Genomic DNA, 20,622 nt, shown 5'->3' with positions numbered 1-20,622 from the left:
ATATATAAACCATCTGAACCCCTCGAATAGATTCCAGTCTGTAATTCACTCCCAGGTATCCATTATTCTATATATAAACCATCCGAACCCCTCGATTAGATTCCAGTCTGTAACTCACTCCCAGGTATCCATTATTCCATATATAAACCATCCGAACCCCCCGATTAGATTCCAGTCTGTAACTCACTCCCAGGTATCCATTATTCTATATATAAACCATCTGAACCCCTCGAATAGATTCCAGTCTGCAACTCACTCCCAGGTATCCATTATTCTATATATAAACCATCTGAACCCCTCGAATAGATTCCAGTCTGTAACTCACTCCCAGGTATCCATTATTCTATATATAAACCATCCGAACCCCTCGATTAGATTCCAGTCTGTAACTCACTCCCAGGTATCCATTATTCTATATGTAAACCATCTGAACCCCTCGAATGGATTCCAGTCTGTAACTCACTCCCAGGTATCCACTATTCTATATATAAACCATCCGAACCCCTCGAATAGATTCCAGTCTGTAACTCACTCCCAGGTATCCATTATTCTATATGTAAACCATCTGAACCCCTCGAATAGATTCCAGTCTGTAACTCACTCCCAAGTATCCATTATTCTACATATAAACCATCTGAACCCCCCGATTAGATTCCAGTCTGTAACTCACTCCCAGGTATCCATTATTCTATATGTAAACCATCCGAACCCCTCGATTAGATTCCAGTCTGTAACTCACTCCCAGGTATCCATTATTCTATATATAAACCATCTGAACCCCTCGATTAGATTCCAGTCTGTAAGTCACTCCCAGGTATCCATTATTCTATATGTAAACCATCCGAACCCCTCGATTAGATTCCAGTCTGTAACTCACTCCCAAGTATCCATTATTCTACATATAAACCATCTGTACCCCCCGATTTGATTCCAGTCTGTAACTCACTCCCAGGTATCCATTATTCTATATGTAAACCATCCGAACCCCTCGATTAGATTCCAGTCTGTAACTCACTCCCAGGTATCCATTATTCTATATATAAACCATCCAAACCCCTCGATTAGATTCCAGTCTGTAACTCACTCCCAGGTATCCATTATTCTATATATAAACCATCTGAACCCCTCGATTCGATTCCAGTCTGTAATACATTCAGACCATTTGCTGCTCTCTAAGTTAATGGAAAGGTTAGTTTGAACAGCAGCCAGGTGAGATATTAGCTTTGTTGAAGATTCAAGGATATCAAGGTGATATTTCTTGTTCTGAAACACTGCAGGTATGCAGGAGTGATCTTGCACACCTCTGGAAATACTAATAACCCACACACAGCGCTCGTACAGGACTCCAGTAATGAGACAATGCTGGGAGCGTGGGAGGAAAGGTTTTCGATGTCAACATTCTGGTCTTTTATCTCTATAGAAACCGCTGGAGCTTCTCTGACACATGCAGGCCTCTCATTTAGGTCACCATAGCAACCTGTTGGATTGCCGCAGTGGCTCTCAGGGCTGTTGCCATGGAGAAATCAAAGCTGGAGATCCGTGCTCCATAGTGATATCTCCTTGAAAACACAAGAAAGAAGCATCACTGTCAGCGGCTGCTGCATCCCCAGCTCATTCCCGTAAACCAGCAAATCCCACCCTCCCCCCCACCCCATTCACAGTCAGACACGGAGCAGCCTGTTCCCAGTGAAGGGGATTAACTGTCTCACCCCCCACCACCCTCCCCCCCACCCCATTCACAGTCAGACACTGAGCAGCCTGTTCCCAGTGAAGGGGATGAGCCCTCTCACCACCTCTCCCCCCCCCACCCCATTCACAGTCAGACACGGAGCAGCCTGTTCCCAGTGAAGGGGATTAACTGTCTCACCCCCCACCACCCTCCCCCCCACCCCATTCACAGTCAGACACTGAGCAGCCTGTTCCCAGTGAAGGGGATTAGCCCTCTCACCACCTCTCCCCCCCCCACCCCATTCACAGTCAGACACGGAGCAGCCTGTTCCCAGTGAAGGGGATGAGCCCTCTCACCACGTCTCCCCCCCCAACCCCATTCACAGTCAGACACGGAGCAGCCTGTTCCCAGTGAAGGGGATTAACTGTCTCACCCCCCACCACCCTCCCCCCCACCCCATTCACAGTCAGACACTGAGCAGCCTGATTCCAATCCAAATTCATTAACACTATGAATTAATCACTCCACTCTTGAAGAATGAATTTGTAATAGGGATCCATGAGTTACAGACTGGAATTTAATCAAAGGGTTCAGATGGTTTATATGTAGAATAATGGATACCTGAGAGTGAGTTACAGACTGGAATCTATTCGAGAGGTTCAGATGGTTTAAATATAGAATAATGGATACCTGGGAGTGAGTTACAGACTGGAATCTAATCGAGGGGTTCGGATGGTTTATATATAGAATAATGGATACCTGGGAGTGAGTTACAGACTGGAATCTAATCGAGGGGTTCGGATGGTTTATATATAGAATAATGGATACCCGGGATTGAGTTACAGACTGGAATCTAATCGAGGGGTTCAGATGGTTTATATATAGAATAATGGATACCTGGGAGTGAGTTATAGACTGGAATCTAATGAGGGGTTCAGGCTGTTCATGTATACTCGAGTTGGGTTTCTTGAATAATAACTTCAGTTGCTATAAGGTGTCTATGATTTCCTGATTTAGCGTGAGGTGTTATGAAACTTTGTGCTTGTGATGAACCCAATTTCCTTACCATTGGCTGTTCTTGTCTTGTTGTTCTAGGTGGGACCCCTCCCGCTGACCACACAAAGGTCATCCCAACTTTCCGATACTTATCCCAGAAGCTATTTGTTTCGGTCTCAGTTCTGGCTGGGCTGGGGATTTTGCTGGGTATCATCTGCCTCAGCTTTAACATCTATAACAGTAACGTCCGGTAAGTGTGGAGGTGGGGAAGGACCTAGGAAAGTCCTGATGGGCCTCAAATAAGCCGTTCAGTCATCACCCAATCACTCCCATTCTGACAAAGCCTCCTTTTTAAAATTCTCCAACTCCTCCAATCCCTCACCCTCCCCTATCTCTGCTTATCCTTCTGCCTCAGAAATTCTTCATTCAATATGTATTCATCAGATTCTGACCTCATGTGTGTCCCTGATATTAATCATTCCAGTGCCATTCGCTGTGCCTCCATCTACCTGAGACCCCGAGCTGTGGATTGTCCTCACTAAGTCCCTCTGGCTCTCTCACCAGCTTCAAGATGCACCCTAAAACCTGCTCTGAGGTGGTAGGAACTGCCGATGCTGGAGTCTGAGATAACACGGCGTGGTGCTGGATGAACACAGAAGGCCAAGCAGCATCAGACAAGCAGGAAAGCTGACGTTTCGGGTCTGGACCCGAAACTTCTGTTGAAACCTCTGAAGAAGGATCCAGATCCGAAACGTCAGCTTCCCTGCTCCTCAGATGCAGTGTGGCTTTCTGTGTTCGTCCAGCTCTTCACCTTGTTAATTTAAAACCTACTCTTATGATTTGGCCATCTTCCCTCAGGTCTCATTCCGTCATTTGGTGCCCTGTTTTGTTTGACAGCTTCTACCTGCCACATGAAGCACCTTGCGACATTTACTGCCTTGTAGGTGCTATTTCAGGAGGCTAAGAGGAGACCCGATAGAGTGTAAGAGAGATAATGGGAACTGCAGATGCTGGAGATTCCAAGATAATAAAATGTGAGGCTGGATGAACACAGCAGGCCAAGCCTCTCTGATGAAGGGTCTAGGCCCGAAACGTCAGCTTTTGTGCTCCTGAGATGCTGCTTGGCCTGCTGTGTTCATCCAGCCTCACATTTTATTACCCGATAGAGTGTAGATCGGGCAAAACCACCCCTGCTCGTAAAAGGAGCAAGAGCAAGAGGGCATAGTTCTAAAATGATTTGCAGAAGGAGCAAGGGTGATATGAGAAAAATTTTCTTTCACTCAGAGAGTGCTTTGGGTGTGTGTTGCACTGTCAGGAGGTGTGTGTTCAATTGAGGGGCATTCCACATTTGCATTAGATGATTGTTTAGGCACAAATAATGTGCAAGGGTATGGGGTGAGGGAAGAAGGAAATTGGTACTTGGTAATGATGCTCGTTTAGAACATAGAACAGTACAGCACAGTACAGGCCGTTTGGCCCACGATGTTTACCCTAAACCAGAGGTCTATCCAACCTCCACCCCTACTTTATTCTATCATCCATATGCCTATCTAATAGCCACTTAAATGCCCCCTAATGAGGTCGACTCTACTACCCTCTCCAGCAATGCATTCCACGCCCTGGCCACTCTCTGAGTAAAGAACCTACCTCTGCCTTCTCCCCGATATCTACCTCCACTCACTTTAAAACTATGCCTCCTCATAATAGCGACCTCCACTCTAGGAAAAAGTCTCTGGCTGTCTACTCTGTCTATACCTCTGATCATTTTGTACACCTCTATCGAGTCACCTCTCATCCCTCGTTGTTCTAAAGAGAAAAGCCCTACCTCTCTCAGCCTTTCCTCGTAAGACCTTCCCTCCATCCCAGGCAACATCCTGGTAAATTTCCTCTGCACCCTTTTCCAACGCTTCCACACGTTTCCTGTAATGAGGCGACCAGAACTGGACACAGCACTCCAGATGTGGCCGAACCAGGTTTTTGTTTAAAAAGCCGCTGCCAGACCTTACAGGGCAAACAGACCCCTTCTGCCGCGTAAGACACCTGTGATTCTGCGATATGAATGCCGGGTGTTGTTGGTAACTGTCTGGTCTTTCCCAGGTACATTCAGAACTCCCAGCCCTACCTGAATAACATGACAGCAGTGGGATGCACACTTGCCTTGGCAGCTGTATTCCCGCTCGGACTGGATGGCTATCACATCCACCAGTGGCACTTCCCCCTTGTTTGCCAGGTGAGTCGTCCAGAGAAGTGCAGACAAACAGGCTCGAAACGATAACTCTGTTTTTCTCTCTCCACAGGTGCTACCAGACCCGCTCAGTTTCTCCAGCACATACTGCTTTTGCTGTTTGTTTCTGATCTCCTTTGTTTTATTTGGAAAAGGGGTGGAGGGCAGAATCTGGCCTTTATTCGGCGCCTAGAGAGTAGGAACTGCCGATGCTGGAGTCAGAGATAACACGGTGTGAGGCTGGATGAGCACAGCAGGCCAGGCAGCATCAGAGGAGCAGGAAAGCTGACGTTTCGGGTCGGGACCCTTCTTCAGAAAGTGTAGTTGGCGCACAGGTTTTTATTTTCTGGAGAAGGGCCCTGACCCGAAACGTCAACTTTTCTGCTCCTCTGATGCTGCCCGGCCTGCTGTGCTCCTCCAGCTCCACTCTGTGCCATCTCTTTATTCAGTGCCTTCCGTCCCCACGCCCTTTGAAATGCAGTCTCTCTTACAATGTAGGAAACTTGCCAAGCCTCCTTCAACAGCTTTGCGAACCCATGAGCCACACCATCTCAGAGGACAAGGACACTTGATCCTTAAGACCAGAACCAGAGAAGAACCCATCGCACCACCAGGGGCAATTAGGAATGGCCCAGCCAGTGACACTCCCACCCTATGAAAGAATAAAATAAAACCTGTGTGCCAACCACAAAGTGCATGTTCTGTGTCCACCTAGACAGACAAAGGCAGCAAATGTATGAGGACCCGACCACCTCCAAGTTCCCCGTCAACCTACAAATCATCCTAACTTGGAATAAATTGTCGTTCCCTAATTCCCATTATCTTGGAAATCTCTTCCCCGTAGGGATGTGGGCTTCCTACTCTGCCACCCGCAACCACCCCCCTCCCCCCCACCGTGGTCAACTATACCACCATCTCAAGGGCAATTAGGAAAATGGTCAATGTATACTGAACTGGCTGTGATGCCCGCATCCCAAGGAAAATCAGAGCTGGTTGGGAATGAAAGTTTATATTGAAGTTTATATTATTATTCGGATTATTTTGCAGTAATCCCATTGTTATTTCGGATAGGATGTCGGTGGATGTATATGGTCCCACAAACCTGTCTCAATGAAGGTCAGAAAGCATCATGAAGCAATAGCAGATTATTCATTATTATCACAATGCTGACTGAGGGAACTTACTGCTCACAAATTGGTTTCCATGTTTCCCTCCATTACAGGGGAGGTGATGGCCTGGTGGTATTTATCACTAGACTGTCAATCCAGAGACCCAAGTAATTATTCTGGGGGACTGGGTTCGAATTGCACCACAGCAGATATGAAACTAATAATAAAGGGGTAAATACTGAAGTTAAGAGTCTAATGATAACCACAAATCCATCGTTCGTTGTCGGAAAAACCCATCTGGTTCACTCATGTCCTTTTTGGGAAGGAAATTGCCATCCTTACTTGGTCTGGCCTACATGTGACTCCAGACCCACAGCAATGTGGTTGACTCTTAACTGCCCCCTGGGCAATAAATGCTGGTCCTCCAATGCTCTTGACCTGTGAATGAACAGCAACCAATTAACCTTGTAAAGTACTCACTTGGCTTGTTAAAAAATGATTTCATGGGATACAGGTATCCCTGGCATTTCTTGCCCATAAACTGCTAGGCCATTTCAAACAGTACTAAAAAGATTCAGCCATTTTACTGTGGGTTTGGAGTCATGCACAGGCCTGACCAGGTAAGAAGGGCAGAATTCCTTCCCGAAAGAGGTGCTCAATGATAATTTCCTAATTAGATTAGATTAGATTCCATACAGTGTGGAAACAGGTCCTTCGGCCCAACAAGTCCACACCACCCTTGAAGCATCCCACCCACACCCATTCCCCTGTAACCTACACATCCCTGAACACTACGGGCAATTTAGCATGGCCAATCCACCTAGCCTGTACATCTTTGGACTGTGGGAGGAAACCGGAGCACCCGGAGGAAACCCACGCAGACACAGGGAGAATGTGCAAACTCCACACAGACAGTCGCCCGAGGGTAGAATTGAACCCGGGTCCCTGGCACTGTGAGGCTGCAGTGCTAACCATTGAGCCACTGTGCCATCCCTAATTATTAAGACTAGTTTTCAATCCTGTATGTCATTTAAATTCCACCAAAAGCCATGGTGGGATCTGAGCCCTTGTATCCCAGAGCCTCCCGATCTTGGGGCATCTAGTGACGTTACCACCACCATTACCCCACTTTGGAATTTTGAGACGTCTCAAGATTGTTTAAAGTATAAGCTTTTTCTCTTCCTTTCTGCAGTGAAGTCAAAGGGGCTTCGAAATGTAGGAACAGGAGTTAGGCCATTCAGCATGTCAAGCCTGCTCCTTCATTCTATACAATCGTGACTGATATAACACCTGTCCTTTTAGCCATACCTCATCCTCATAATCCTCTGTGCCACTGGTAATGAGAAACCCATCCATCTCCCCCTTAAACATACGCAAAGACTGAGCTTCCACAGCTCTCTGTGGTGGAGAATCCCAAAAGTTCACAACCCTCTGAGTGAAATCATTTCTCCTAGTTTCTGATCTGGACTTTCCAACCGAAGAAAGTGTCTTACCTATATCTACCTTGTCTATCTGTTTGAGCTCGCTGCTCATTCTCCTTCTTCAAAAACTCCGAAGAATACAGGCTCAATTTCCTAACCTCTGTTCTCAAACCAATCTGGGAACAAGCCTGATGGACCTTTGTTACTCTCGCTGTGTGGTGACAGTACCCTTCCTAGGCTAAGGAGACCATAACTATAGAGAGTATTCCACGTGCACCTAACCATTCTCCTATACAATTGGAGCAAGGCTTCACTCCTCCTGAACTCAAATCCACTTTGATTGTGTTTCTTTCACAGCAGGTTGCTGGGGAAGTTCTGACCGAGCTTAGGATCAGATAGCTGCATTACTGTAGCCTGTGACCCACTAGACAATGAGGGGTTTCTTCTTATATCTCACTGTTGCCACAGTAACCCTCCCCCCCACCCCCTCATCTTGCGTTTGCTCTCCAACTAGAGAGAGGTGGACTGTAGTGAGGATTAATCCCTGAAGTTCATGCCACTTCCAAGCTCGGTGGCGATTCCAACCGTGCAGGGATTGAACTCACACTCTTGGCATCACTGTGCATCCTCAAAGCCAACATCTCACAGTTGGTGGGATGTGGGCGTCGCTGGTGAGCCCTGCATTTACTGCCCATCCCTAATTGCCCTGCAGCGGGGTTGCTGGCAGGGGTTCCTCGCTGGGGCCATTATGCGATGGGTTCTGCCAGTTGCTATGGGGCTCTGTTGCCTTTGTGCTATTTTTAGTGCCCTTGTTAATTCATTTTGTGCTGCACTCGATGTCCGTGTTATTTCAATGGCACTGTTAACCCATCAGTTACTGCAATGAAGATGGCTCAAGCAAATGAACTGAAAGAAAAAATCAGTGATGGAGGAGAGCAGAATGATCCTGAATGGGAAGTTTGGTCAAGTCAGTGATTTTAACAAGGAGTCCGGTATACTACGCCAATGCGATGCCTCGTTGGAAAGCACAGCACTCCCTCAGCGTAAGCCAAAATTAGCCGTCACTTTGTGCTCATGGCTGAGGAGTAGATCTTGAAAGTTAGCCTTCTGAGGCAAGGGAGTTCTCCACTGGCCCATGGCTGGATGAGCAAAGATGGGCTGAATGGCACTTCCTCAGGCATTCCTGGCTGTTGTGACCCTGTTTACGATTGAACTGCACAGAAGTCTCCAATCAGCTACACTGCTGTCTCTGAGTCAGAAGATCTTGCGTGAGATTCACACTCTAGGGGGTGTGTCCAAAGTCCAGACCAATGCACCTTGTGCAGAGATAACCAGGTATAGAGCTGGATGAACACAGCAGGCCAAGCAGCATAAGAGGAGCAGGAAGGTTGACGTTTCAGGCCAAGAAGGGTCTAGGCCCAAAATGAGACCCTTCCTGGTCCTCTGATGCTGCTTGGCCTGCTGTGTTCATCCAGCTCCACACCTTGTTATCTCAGATTCTCCAGCATCTGCAGTTCCTACTAACCCTTGTACAGAGCTGGGAGACTTTACTGTCGGAAGTGCCTGCTTTTGCAGGAGATATTAAGTCAAGGCCCCAGCCACTTTCTCAGATGGACACAGATTTAAAGAGCAAAATGGTTATTTGAGTCAGTATTTAATCCTGCAGCCAAAATCGCTGTAATAAATCATCTTAGCATAATCCCTTCGCCGTGTACAAAATTGGCTGCCACATCTATAACATTGATGACCCTTCAAAATGATTTTAAAGTTGCTTTGGAATGATTAGATTAGATTAGATTCCCTACAGTGTGGAAACAGGCCCTTCGGCCCAACAAGTCCACACCACCCCTTGGAGCATCCCACCCAGACCCATCCCCCTATAACCCTCACACCCCTGAACACTATGGGCAATTTAGCATGGCCGATCCACCCAGCCTGCACATCTTTGGACAGTGGGAGGAAACCGGAGCACCCGGAGGAAACCCACGCAGACACTAGGAGAATGTGCAAACTCCACACAGACAGTTACCCGAGGCTGGGATCGAACCCGGGTCGCTGGCACTGTGAGGCTGCAGTGCTAACCCACTGAGCCACCGTTGTGAAAGTTCTTTCAGTGAAGTGACAACAACTGTGGGTCTTATTGGAAAGGCAGTAAAGCCGTTGCGGTCTGCTTCCAAACAGAAAGCCTGACTGGGTTTTTGTTTTATTCCCCACAGGCTGTTTTGTGCTGCCAGGGGATTTTAAAATTCTAATTGAGGCGATACTTTGGTTTTAAGAAGTGTGATTTGTCCTAGTTTCTTTTCTGAAGAAAGGTTGACGCAAAAGTGACAAGCGTTCTACTCAAAGCCAATAAAGTAAACAACTTCTGAGGCCTTGACTTTAGCTTTTAAAAGTGGGAATGATAGAAGCAGCCTGAACGGGTGGGGTCAAGCTCCCACAGAACCAGAATTTTTAGTTTTAGCTTTCAGTAGCAGTTGCTGGGGTCTTGTAGCAGGACATGGAAGCTCTAATTCCTCTCTGTTACAGCTAAAAGCTGGGGTTCTCTTCGTGTTACTAGGATTGCATGGGAGACAATTTATTTTACTGAATTTGTCTTTGATAATGGGTGAGTTTATGGAACGTTATTAGATTGAAACTGTTAACCGGTAGTAATTAATGTGTGCAATACTTCATTTAACATTTCAATAGAGTTAAGGTTAAGTCAATTATTTTACTTTGTCTGTATTTTAACGACAGTGTAAAAATACAGTACGTTTTACTTAAAGTCAAGCAGTTTGACCAATCGAATTGCATTCGGAACGCGAGGATAATTCAGGGTCTAGGGTATCTGTTAACACATTTTGAGGGGGTTTGCTCTGGTCCATGACATAGTGCTCAAATCTTTTCAAAAAGGGTGAGGTACGTGGTCCAGAGTGCGTCTCAAAATCAAATGTTAAAGTGGTCTTTTGTTTTCCTCTCACAGGCTCGAGTGTGGCTACTCGGCCTGGGCTTCAGCCTAGCTTACGGCAGCATGTTCACCAAGATCTGGTGGGTCCACACCGTGTTTACCAAAAAGGATGACAAGAAGGAGAAACGGAAAGTATGGCTGGCGGCTTTCCTTTTTAAAAATAATGACACGAAAGTCACTGGCTTTCAGCCAGCATGTGTTGACCCGGTGACTGAGGGAAATTGGGTGACATACAGCTGTCAGCCTGTGCTCGTTGTTTCAGCAATAACGCATGGATCTTAAAGATTATTTCATCCTCATTTGTTCAGTCCCCCCTGTAGGCTTGTGCACTCTCTCCCATCCCCTGTCAAACTGCCTCCACAATCCAGCAGTGTCTGAATTTTTAAGAGATCATGAATTTCCTCGGGATGTCCTAAGGACGTGAAGAATGCTGTAGAAATACACACCCTTTCTTTATCCTTGCCTCTGTCTCCCTTTCTTCTATTTTTGCCCTTAATTCCATCCATGTTTGTTCCTTGGCCTCCTCTCTCTGTCTCCCCATCTCTCTTCCCTCCCTTTGCCTCTCTCCCTTCCCCTTCCCTTTGTCATTCTGTCTCCCTTGTTTCTCACTGTCCCCCTCTCTCTACCTTTCCTCGTCTCACCACCTATCCTCCCTGCTCCATCTCTGACTGTATCTCCTCCCTCCATTCTTCTAGCTCTCTGCCTTCCCTTTGTCACACCTTTTAAGGATCTAGGCCCAAAACGTCAACATTCCTGCTCCTCTGATGCTGCTTGGCCTGCTGTGTCCATCCAGCTCTGCACCTTGTTATCTCAGATTCTCCAGCATCTGCAGTTCCTCCTATCTCTCTACTCCCTGTGTCTGTTGCTGCCCAGTTTCTCTCCCATCCCATTATCTCTTTTCCCTTCCTATATCTCTCTCTCTCTTCCCTTTGTCTCTTGTTTGTTCACTCTATCCTTCTATCTCTTTGTCTCTCTTCCCTCACACTGACCTTCTTTCTCTGCCTCTCTTTCCCTTTCCATTTCTCTAGCTCCTCTCTCTCTGTCTCTCCTCCCTCCCTTTTATGCTGTATCTCTCTCCAATCCCTCTATTTTCCCTTTGTCTGTTTGTCTTCCTTCCATCTCTGTCCTTTTCTCTCTTTCCTCTTGCTTTCCTTCTCCTTCCTCCGTCTCTCTCTGTTTCTCCCCTAAATTTCTTTCCTTTCCCCTTGGCTCTTTCACCTCTCTCTCTCTGTTTGCCTCTGTCCCTCTGCCTCTCTTGCCTCTCACTATTCCTCTGTCTCCCTCCCCCCTCTCTCTCTGTGTTTCTTTCACTGACTGAATGCGTTTTTATTGACGAAGGTCACTCTTTCAGGAGAGGGGACTCCATTTGGTGGCTGAAATGTGACAGTGCAGCTCCTTTCTAAGAGGGGGTGAATCTGTAGGATTTAGCAGGCACAACACTGCAATGCACGTGTCAGAACATAGGTAGGATAAGTTTTGTCCTTACGTCAATTTAAAACAAAAACAATGCATGCTTGATTTGTTCCCTGCTCCCTCCATCTCAGCTCTCGCGATAGAAAGGAGCGTACACTCTCTGGAACTGAGAAGAATGGAGAGGGGATTCTCATGTGAATTAGATTAATTCTCACTGGGTTAGACGTTTCTTTTGGCTGGAGGAGAGAGGTGATAAATTCAGGATACCGGGCTGACCGTCCAGGGTTCCTGTGCAGAAACAAAAACAGAAGTTGCTGGAAAAGCTGGGCAGAACTGGCAGGATCTATGAAAGGAAACCAGAGTTAATGGTTTGGATCCGGTGACAGTCCGGGTCAGTTGTACAGGACTTTGGTTCGGCCACATTTGGAGTACTGTGTGCAGTTCTGGTCGCCACATTACCAAAAGGATGTGGATGCTTTGGAGAGGGTGCAGAGGAGGTTCACCACGATGTTGCCTGGTATGGAGGGCACTAGCTATGAAGAGGAGGTTGAGTAGATTAGGACTATTTTCATTAGAAAGATGGAGATTGAGGGGGGACCCGATTGAGGTCTACAAAATCATGAGGGGTATAGACAGGGTGGATAGCAAGAAGCTTTTTCCCAGAGTGGGGGACTCAATTACTAGGGGTCATGAGTGCAAAGTGAGAGGAGGAAAGTTTATGGGAGATATGCGTGGAAAGTTCTTTACACAGAGGGTGGTGGGCGCCTGGAACGCGTTACCAGCGGAGGTGGTAGACGCAGACACGTTAGCGTCTTTTAAGATATATTTGGACAGGTAGATGGATGGGCAGGGAGCAAATGGACACAGACCGTTAGAAAATAGATGACAGGTTAGATGGAGGATCTTGATCGGCTCAGGCTTGGAGGGCCGAAGGGCCTGTTCCTGTGCTGTATGTTTCTTTGGTCTTTGTTCTTTGACCCTTCCTCAGTGTCCACAGTTCTTTCATTTTTTTCAGCACAGAGAAGTGACTTTGCTCAAAGGGTTGAAAAGATTTGCAGTTCTTCGAGTTGTTGGGCATATTTGGGATTGGGACGACAACGTGTAGAGCTGGAATAACACAGCAGGCCAAGCAGCATCAGAGGAACAGGAATAACACAGTGTGGGGCTGGAATAACACAGCAGGCCAAGCAGCATCAGAGGAACAGGAATAACACAGTGTGGGGCTGGAATAACACAGCAGGCCAAGCAGCATCAGAGGAACAGGAATAACACAGTGTGGGGCTGGAATAACACAGCAGGCCAAGCAGCATCAGAGGAACAGGAATAACACAGTGTGGGGCTGGAATAACACAGCAGGCCAAGCAGCATCAGAGGAACAGGAATAACACAGTGTAGAGCTGGAATAACACAGCAGGCCAAGCAGCATCAGAGGAACAGGAATAACACAGTGTAGAGCTGGAATAACACAGCAGGCCAAGCAGCATCAGAGGAACAGGAAAGTTTTAAGTTTCGGGCTTAGACCCTTCTACAGAAATGGGGGAGGGGAAGGAGGCTCTGAAATAAATCAGGAGAGGGGGGAGGCGGATAGATGGTGGATAGAGTTGAAGATAGGGGGAGAGGAGACAGACAGGTCAGAGAGGCAAGGATGGAGCCAGTAGAGGTGAGTGTAGGTGGGGAGTTAGGAAGGGGATAGGTCAATCCAGGGAGGACGGACAGAACAAGGGGGCAGGATGAGGTTAGTGTGTAGGAGATGGGCGTGGGGCTTGAGGTGGGAGGAGGGAATACATGGGAGGAAGGACAGGTTAGGAAGGTGGGGACAAGCTGGGCTGATTTTGGGATGCCGCAGAGGGAGGGGAGATTTTGAAGCTATTCGGGTGGGCTTAAACTAATTCAGCAAGGGCACCAAAATTGTAGTTCGACTGTAGAAAAGGTTGAGAGTAGGGTGGTCCGAAATAAAGTTTCAGGGACGCAAGATGGCACCGGCAAGTAAGAAGTTGGTTTGAAGTGTGTCTACTTCAATGCCAGGAGCGTCCGGAATAAGGTGGGTGAACTTGCAGCATGGGTTAGTACCTGGGACTTCGATGTTGTGGCCATTTCGGAGACATGGATAGAGCAGGGACGGGAATGGTTGTTGCATGTTCCGGGATTTAGATGTTTCAGTAAGAACAGAGAAGATGGTAAAAGGGGCAGAGGTGTGGCATTGTTAGTCAAGGACAGTATTACAGTTGCAGAAAGGATGTTTGGGGACTCGTCAACTGAGGTAGTATGGGCTGAGGTTAGAAACAGGAAAGGAGAGGTCACCCTGTTGGGAGTTTTCTATAGGCCTCCAAATAGTTCCAGAGATGTAGAGGAAAGGATAGCCAAGATGATTCTCGATAGGAGTGAGAGAGACAGGGTAGTTGTCATAGGGGACTTCAACTTTCCAAATATTGACTGGGAACACTATAGTTCGAGTACTATAGATGGGTCAGTTTTTGTCCAGAGTGTGCAGGAGGTCTTCCTGACACAGTATGTAGATCGGCCAACAAGGGGCGAAGCCACATTAGATTTGGTACTGGGTAATGAGCCCGGCCAGGTGTTAGATTTGGAAGTAGGTGAGCACTTTGGTGATAGCGATCACAATTCTGTTATGTTTACTTTAGTGATGGAAAGGGATAGGTGTATACCACTGGGCAAGAGCTCTAGCTGGGGGAAAGGCAATTATGATGAGATTAGGCAAGATTTAGGGAGCATAGGATGGGGAAGGAAACTGCAGGGGATGGGCACATTAGAAATGTGGAGCTTATTCAAGGAAAAGCTCCTGTGTGTCCTAGATAAGTATGTACCTGTCAGGCAGGGAGGAAGCTGTAGAGTGCAGGAGCCGTGGTTTACGAAGGAAGTGGAATCTCTGGTCAAGAGGAAGAAGAAGGCTGATGTTAGGATGAGATGTGAAGGCTCAGTTAGGGCACTTGACGGCTACGAGGTAGCCAGGAAAGACCTAAAGAGAGAGTTCAGAAGATCCAGGAGGAGACATGAGAAGTTGTTGGCAGATAGGATCAGGGTAAACCCTAGGGCTTTCTATAGGTATTTAAGGAATAAAAGAATGACGAGAGTAAGATTAGGCCCAATCAAGGATAGTAGTGGTAAGTTGTGTGTGGAGTCAGATGAAATAGGGGAAGCGCTAAATGAATATTTTTCAACAGTATTCACTCTAGAAAATGACAATGTTGTCGAGGAGAATACTGAGATGCAGGCTACTAGATTAGGTGGGATTGAGGTTCACAAGGAGGAGGTATTAGAAATCCTTCAGAGGATGAAGATAGATAAGTCCCCTGGACCAGATGGGATTTATCCTAGGATCCTCTGGGAAGCAGAGAGGAGATTGCCGAGCCTTTGACATTGATCTTTAACTCATCATTGTCTACAGGAATAGTGCCAGATGACTGGAGGATAGCAAATGTGGTTCCCCTGTTCAAGAAGGGGGGTAGAGACAACCCTGGCAATTATAGACCAGTGAGCCTTACCTCAGTTGTTGGTAAAGTGTTGGAAAAGGTTATAAGGGATAGGATTTATAAACATCTAGAAAAGAATAAATTGATTAGGGATAGTCAGCACGGTTTTGTGAAGGGAAGGTCGTGCCTCACAAACCTTATTGAGTTCTTTGAGAAGGTGACCAAACAGGTAGATGAGAATAAACGGTTGATGTGGTGTATATGGATTTCAGCAAGGCGTTCGATAAGGTTCCCCATAACAGACTATTGTACAAAATGCGGAGGAATGGAATTGTGGGAGATATAGCAGTTTGGATCGGAAATTGGCTTGCTGAAAGAAGACAGAGGGTGGTAGTTGATGGGAAATTTTCATCCTGGAGACCAGTTACTAGTGGTGTACCGCAAGGGTCGGTGTTGGGTCCACTGTTGTTTGTCATTTTTATAAATGACCTGGATGAGGGCATAGAAGGATGGGTTAGTAAATTTGCAGACGACACTAAGGTCGGTGGAGTTGTGGATAGTGACGAAGGATGCTGTAGGTCGCAGAGAGACATAGATAAGCTGCAGAGCTGGGCTGAGGTGGCAAATGGAGTTTAATGCAGACAAGTGTGAGGTGATGCACTTTGGTAGGAGTAACCGGAAGCCAAAGTACAGGGCTAATGGTAAGATTCTTAGTAGTGTAGATGAGCAGAGAGATCTCAGTGTCCATGTACACAGATCCTGAAAGTTGCCACCCAGGTTGACAGGGCTGTTAAGAAGGCATACAGTGTTTTAGCTTTTATTAATAGAGGGATCAAGTTCCGGAACCAAGAGGTTATGGTGAAGCCGTACAAAACTCTGGTGCGGCTGCCCTTGGAGTATTGTATACAGTTCTGGTCACCGCATTATAAGAAGGATGTGGAAGCTTTGGAAAGGGTGCAGAGGAGATTTACTAGGATGTTGCCTGGTATGGAGGGAAGGTCTTACGAGGAAAGGCTGAGGGACTTGAGGCTGTTCTCATTAGAGAGAAGAAGGTTGAGAGGTGACTTAATTGAAACACATAAAATAATCAGAGGGTTAGATAGGGTGGATAGGGAGAGCCTTTTTCCTAGGATGGTGACAGTGAGCACGAGGGGGCATAGCTTTAAATTGAGGGGTGAAAGATATAGGACAGATGTCAGAGGTGGTTTCTTTACTCAGAGAGTAGTAAGGAAATGGAACGCTTTGCCTGCAACGGTAGTAGATTCGCCATCTTTGGGTACATTTAAGTCGTCATTGGATAAGTATATGGACGTACATAGAATAGTGTAGGTTAGATGGGCTTGAGATCGGTATGACAGGTCAGCACAACATCGAGGGCCGAAGGGCCTGTACTGTGCTGTAATGTTCTATGTTCTAAAACCAGCCCTCGAAGATCATTGAGCGTACCCCAGTTCTTATCTTCTTGTTCTGTCAGGATGCACTGATTTTTCTTTTTAAATATTATGGAATTGTGGGAGATATAGCAGTTTGGATCGGAAATTGGCTTGCTGAAAGAAGACAGAGGGTGGTAGTTGATGGGAAATTTTCATCCTGGAGACCAGTTACTAATGGTGTACCACAAGGGTCGGTGTTGGGTCCACTGCTGTTTGTCATTTTTATAAATGACCTGGATGAGGGCGTAGAAGGATGGGTTAGTAAATTTGCAGACGACACTAAGGTCGGTGGTGTTGTGGATAGTTACGAAGGACGCTGTAGGTCGCAGAGAGACATAGATAAGCTGCTTCCCTTAGGGAATTGCGATAGGGCTGTGAGACCTCTTAAACGTTAGCTTCCCCATCCATTATTAGCCTCCAGTAATTGACAATGACGTTCATTCGACCCTTAATTCCAACCTTTGACTGAATTTCAAATGCCCACCATCTGCCGCGGTAGGATCCGAAGCCATCTCCCCACAACATTAACCAGGGTCTCTGGATTAGCAGCCCATTGACTCCCCCCCCACCAGTACAAATGCAACATACTCCATTCATTCAGTACCATAGGACAGACCGGATCCTTGGGCTTTGCTGCTTCCCCACCGAGAGGATCGCCAGCCCTCAGTGGCGCTGGGCGCTATTAAAATTCAGCGAAAGGTTATCCTCCAGCCAGAGCTGGGGGTGTTGGGGGGGCACGGTTTCTTTGCTGTGAATTGTTTCCGTAGTGTGTTGAGCACCTGCTGTTATTTGCCCCCCAAAGGTGGGGGCGGTCAGTGCCAGTGACTGGAACCTCTCCATCCAGTCTTTTCACCCAGTGTCAACATCAAACCAACCCGGGTCAAAAACACCTTGCCTTCGAGTAGCAGCCTCCCTCATCCCTTCCCTGCTGCTCCCCCCCCCCCGCCCCGCTCTCCCCCAAATCACTCCCCATCAATCTCTCCACTACCACCTCTACTTACCCCAACAGACCGCTCTACGAACCCATCTCAGGCCCAGGGAGCCCAGATGACTTTTGACCCCTGCCCGTTACCCCGTCAGTTCTGACCCAGGAATGACCTTCAATACCATCCCCAATCCTAGATCCGCCTTTTCCAAATATCCATTGTGTAACATCTTCATCACCAGCCTTTACTCACCACCATCTGGCTTTCTATCTCCCTCTCTGTCTCAGGGTAAGGCTGAGTTAACCAAAGATTGACTGCGCATTAAAAAACACACACACACCCACCGGGAGACGGGGTTGTATAGCCCACTCAGAGCCAGAAGCAGGTATGGGTGGAGGAGTTGGAGGCTGGGAGATGGAGTGAGGGTGTGTACGGTGGTGATACTTCCTCACAAGGGGATTGTGGATCGGCATGTTTCCTCTCTCTCTCTGACCAAACCCATCTCGCTTCCCAAGGGCCTGGGTACTTTAATACAACTTGGGATGGTTTGGGACCTGAGCGAGAGAGAATTTGCCCCACCAGGCTGAGTGTGGGCAAAGAACTGTTGGGCTCAGCTGGAGTGCTTAGAAATGAACCTACCGGCCACGGGAACATGACTAATGGGAGCTCACCCCCCGACTACTAGTATCCAGCACTGTTCAGTCAGCACTACACATGATTCAGACCACACACCCTCACCAAGGTATCTTTAAGCGCAGCATCATTTACTGCCCCTACCCAGTCCCATGAGGAGTGGGGGGTGGTGGGTGGAAGGACAGTGTTTAATCCACTGTTCCACTCACACCCGGGGCGGGGTGGGGACGGATGGGAAAGAAAATGTCTGACCCACTGTCCCACCCAGTCCCTGGATAGGGAGGTGGATAGTATTTTTCCTCAGTATCTAATTGAGATGGTCTTTGTTTTGTGACTGATATCGTGGTCCCCTTCAGCGTACGATCATCCACTCTGCCTCTGACTGCATTGGCTGGGGGAGCAGTCTGCCTGAATGTAAGCTTTTTGTGTTCTGCTGTCCCCTGCAGCACCTGGAGCCCTGGAAACTCTACGCCACGGTCAGTGTGCTGCTCATTATTGACGTCCTCACGCTGGCAGTCTGGCAAATTGTTGACCCGCTTCACCGTACCATTGAGGTGAGAGACTGCAGCGTAGGGGGCTAAGGGGTGACGTTATAGAGGTTTGTACAATCATGAGGGGCAGGTGTTATTCCCCTCGGGTGGGGGAATTTTCAAGACTAGCGGACATATTTTTAAGGTGAGAGGAGAAAGATTTTAAAAAGATGTGAGGGGCAATTTCTTTTTAACACAGAGTAGTTCAGGTGTGGAATGAACTTCCAGAGAAAGTGATGGATGTGGGTACAGTCACGACATGTAAAAGACACTTGGATATGGACATAGATAGGAAAGGTTTGGAGAGATATGGGCCAAGTGCAGGTCGGTGGGACTAGTTTAGTTTGGGGTGATGGCTAGCATGAATGAGTTGGCCGGTAGGGTCTGTTTCCATGCTGTATGACTCTATGACTGGCCTCCACTATTTCCCCATTGAAACCAGATGGGGTTGTGAGCTCCTCTGTGAGACCAGCACAGAACGCTCTCCTCGTCTGACTGGAGAGGCCTTTGACCTGCGAAGGAAATGGAAATGGAATGAGCAATGCTGTGGATTCAATGGCCCGACAGATGTTCAAAATTAAGGACGGGGGGGGGAGGGAAACAAGAGTCTGAGGGGGGAGAAATTGGGGAGAGACTCCGGTAAAGAGGGAGCAGGGCTTGAGTGTGGAAATAGGGTCCAAATGAGAGGGGGAAGAGTGTCCACATGTGGACCAGGGTGTTGCTCGCTAGGTCTGAGTGGGGAATGGGGTCTGAATGAATGGGGAAGGGGGCAGGAAAGAGTGGAAGAGGGGCTATTGGGAAGCTGCCTCTGCATTAATGAGAGGAGCAGGCTCCCCAGTGGGTAACAGGCCCCAGTGTGAAGTAGGGTAAATGGTGGTGGTGGTGGTTGGGGGCATGGCGAGGGGAGCAGAGTTTGAGAGTGGATGGGATACCAAGATCCCCAGGGGGTGGGGTGGGTGGGGGGGACGGTGTAGGAGGGCTCTATTTGGTGGGGAGGAAGCGAAGGGCGATCATACTGATGAGAGTGGGCGGCAAATTGGTGAAGAAGAGGGATCGATGTGGAAAAGGGGAGGGTGTGGATGTGGGAGGGGAGAAGATCGGATTCGAAGGTTTGGCCGGGGGCAGGCGGATGGATGTTAATGGCATGTCGTTGTGCCTGGGTAGGGGTATTTGAAGAATAACATATGCAGCGAGGATTTTGAGGAGGAAGGGTGAAGGAAAGGTCTGAGTTGACAGTAATGCACATGCAGTGAGACAGAAAGAGCCTGTGACCTTTCTATTCCGCTCTGTCCCCAGGAGTTCTCGAAGGAGGCCCCCGCGGGGGACCAGGGTGTTCTGATCCTGCCGCAGCTCGAGCACTGCAGCTCCGACAAGATGAACACTTGGCTCGGTATGTTCTACGCAACCGCACCCCCCCCCCCCCCCCCCCAACCCCCACCCCACCACCACCTTCAGAAAGCAGAAACCCGCCTGGGGAATGGGCCATATGACTTTGGGTCAGAATCACAGTCCAGGCAGCAGTGAGAAGCCCATTGTCTGGGAGTGACTTCCACTTTACTCAGAGTCACCACCCCCACTAGTTGCTCCCCAAAATCTTCACTCTGATCCTCTTTCATAAACTGGACCTAACTGTGCCTAATTCGAGTCATTGACACTTACATATTGAAAGGACGGGACGCTTCTCCCTTATGAACCCTGGTGGGTTAGCTCAGTGTGATCTCATGACTGTGCTGAGTCATCTGGTCTCATTTTTGTTGAACAGCCTGATATCCATGTGTTGAATTACTCAGCAAAAGACTTATGAAGGGTTTTATTATCAACCTATAGTTTAGCACAAACCGCCTTTCCCTTCTGAACACATTCCCGTTCCAGAACCCATCTCTCCAATGG

The 20,622-nt window shown here is 47.8% G+C and overlaps 1 protein-coding gene across 3 annotated transcripts in view; it reads left to right on the top strand.

Moving 5' to 3' along the window:
* The window catches only part of gabbr1b (gamma-aminobutyric acid (GABA) B receptor, 1b), a 458,524-nt gene that overhangs the window by 396,688 nt on the left and 41,214 nt on the right, over positions 1-20,622 (top strand). For all 3 annotated transcript variants that reach the window (XM_048520001.2, XM_048520003.2, XM_048520002.2), the window contains exons 15-19: positions 2,765-2,915; positions 4,763-4,895; positions 10,382-10,498; positions 18,649-18,756; positions 20,029-20,122. In XM_048520001.2, the coding sequence (XP_048375958.1) occupies positions 2,765-2,915; positions 4,763-4,895; positions 10,382-10,498; positions 18,649-18,756; positions 20,029-20,122 (603 nt within the window). The remainder of the gene's footprint in view (positions 1-2,764; positions 2,916-4,762; positions 4,896-10,381; positions 10,499-18,648; positions 18,757-20,028; positions 20,123-20,622) is intronic.

The sequence above is a fragment of the Stegostoma tigrinum genome, chromosome 34 (genome assembly GCF_030684315.1).
Source record: "Stegostoma tigrinum isolate sSteTig4 chromosome 34, sSteTig4.hap1, whole genome shotgun sequence".
NCBI classification, from domain to species: domain Eukaryota; kingdom Metazoa; phylum Chordata; class Chondrichthyes; order Orectolobiformes; family Stegostomatidae; genus Stegostoma; species Stegostoma tigrinum.
The sequence above is the reverse complement of the archived record's forward strand: the minus strand, read 5'-3'. Positions and strand labels throughout refer to the sequence as shown.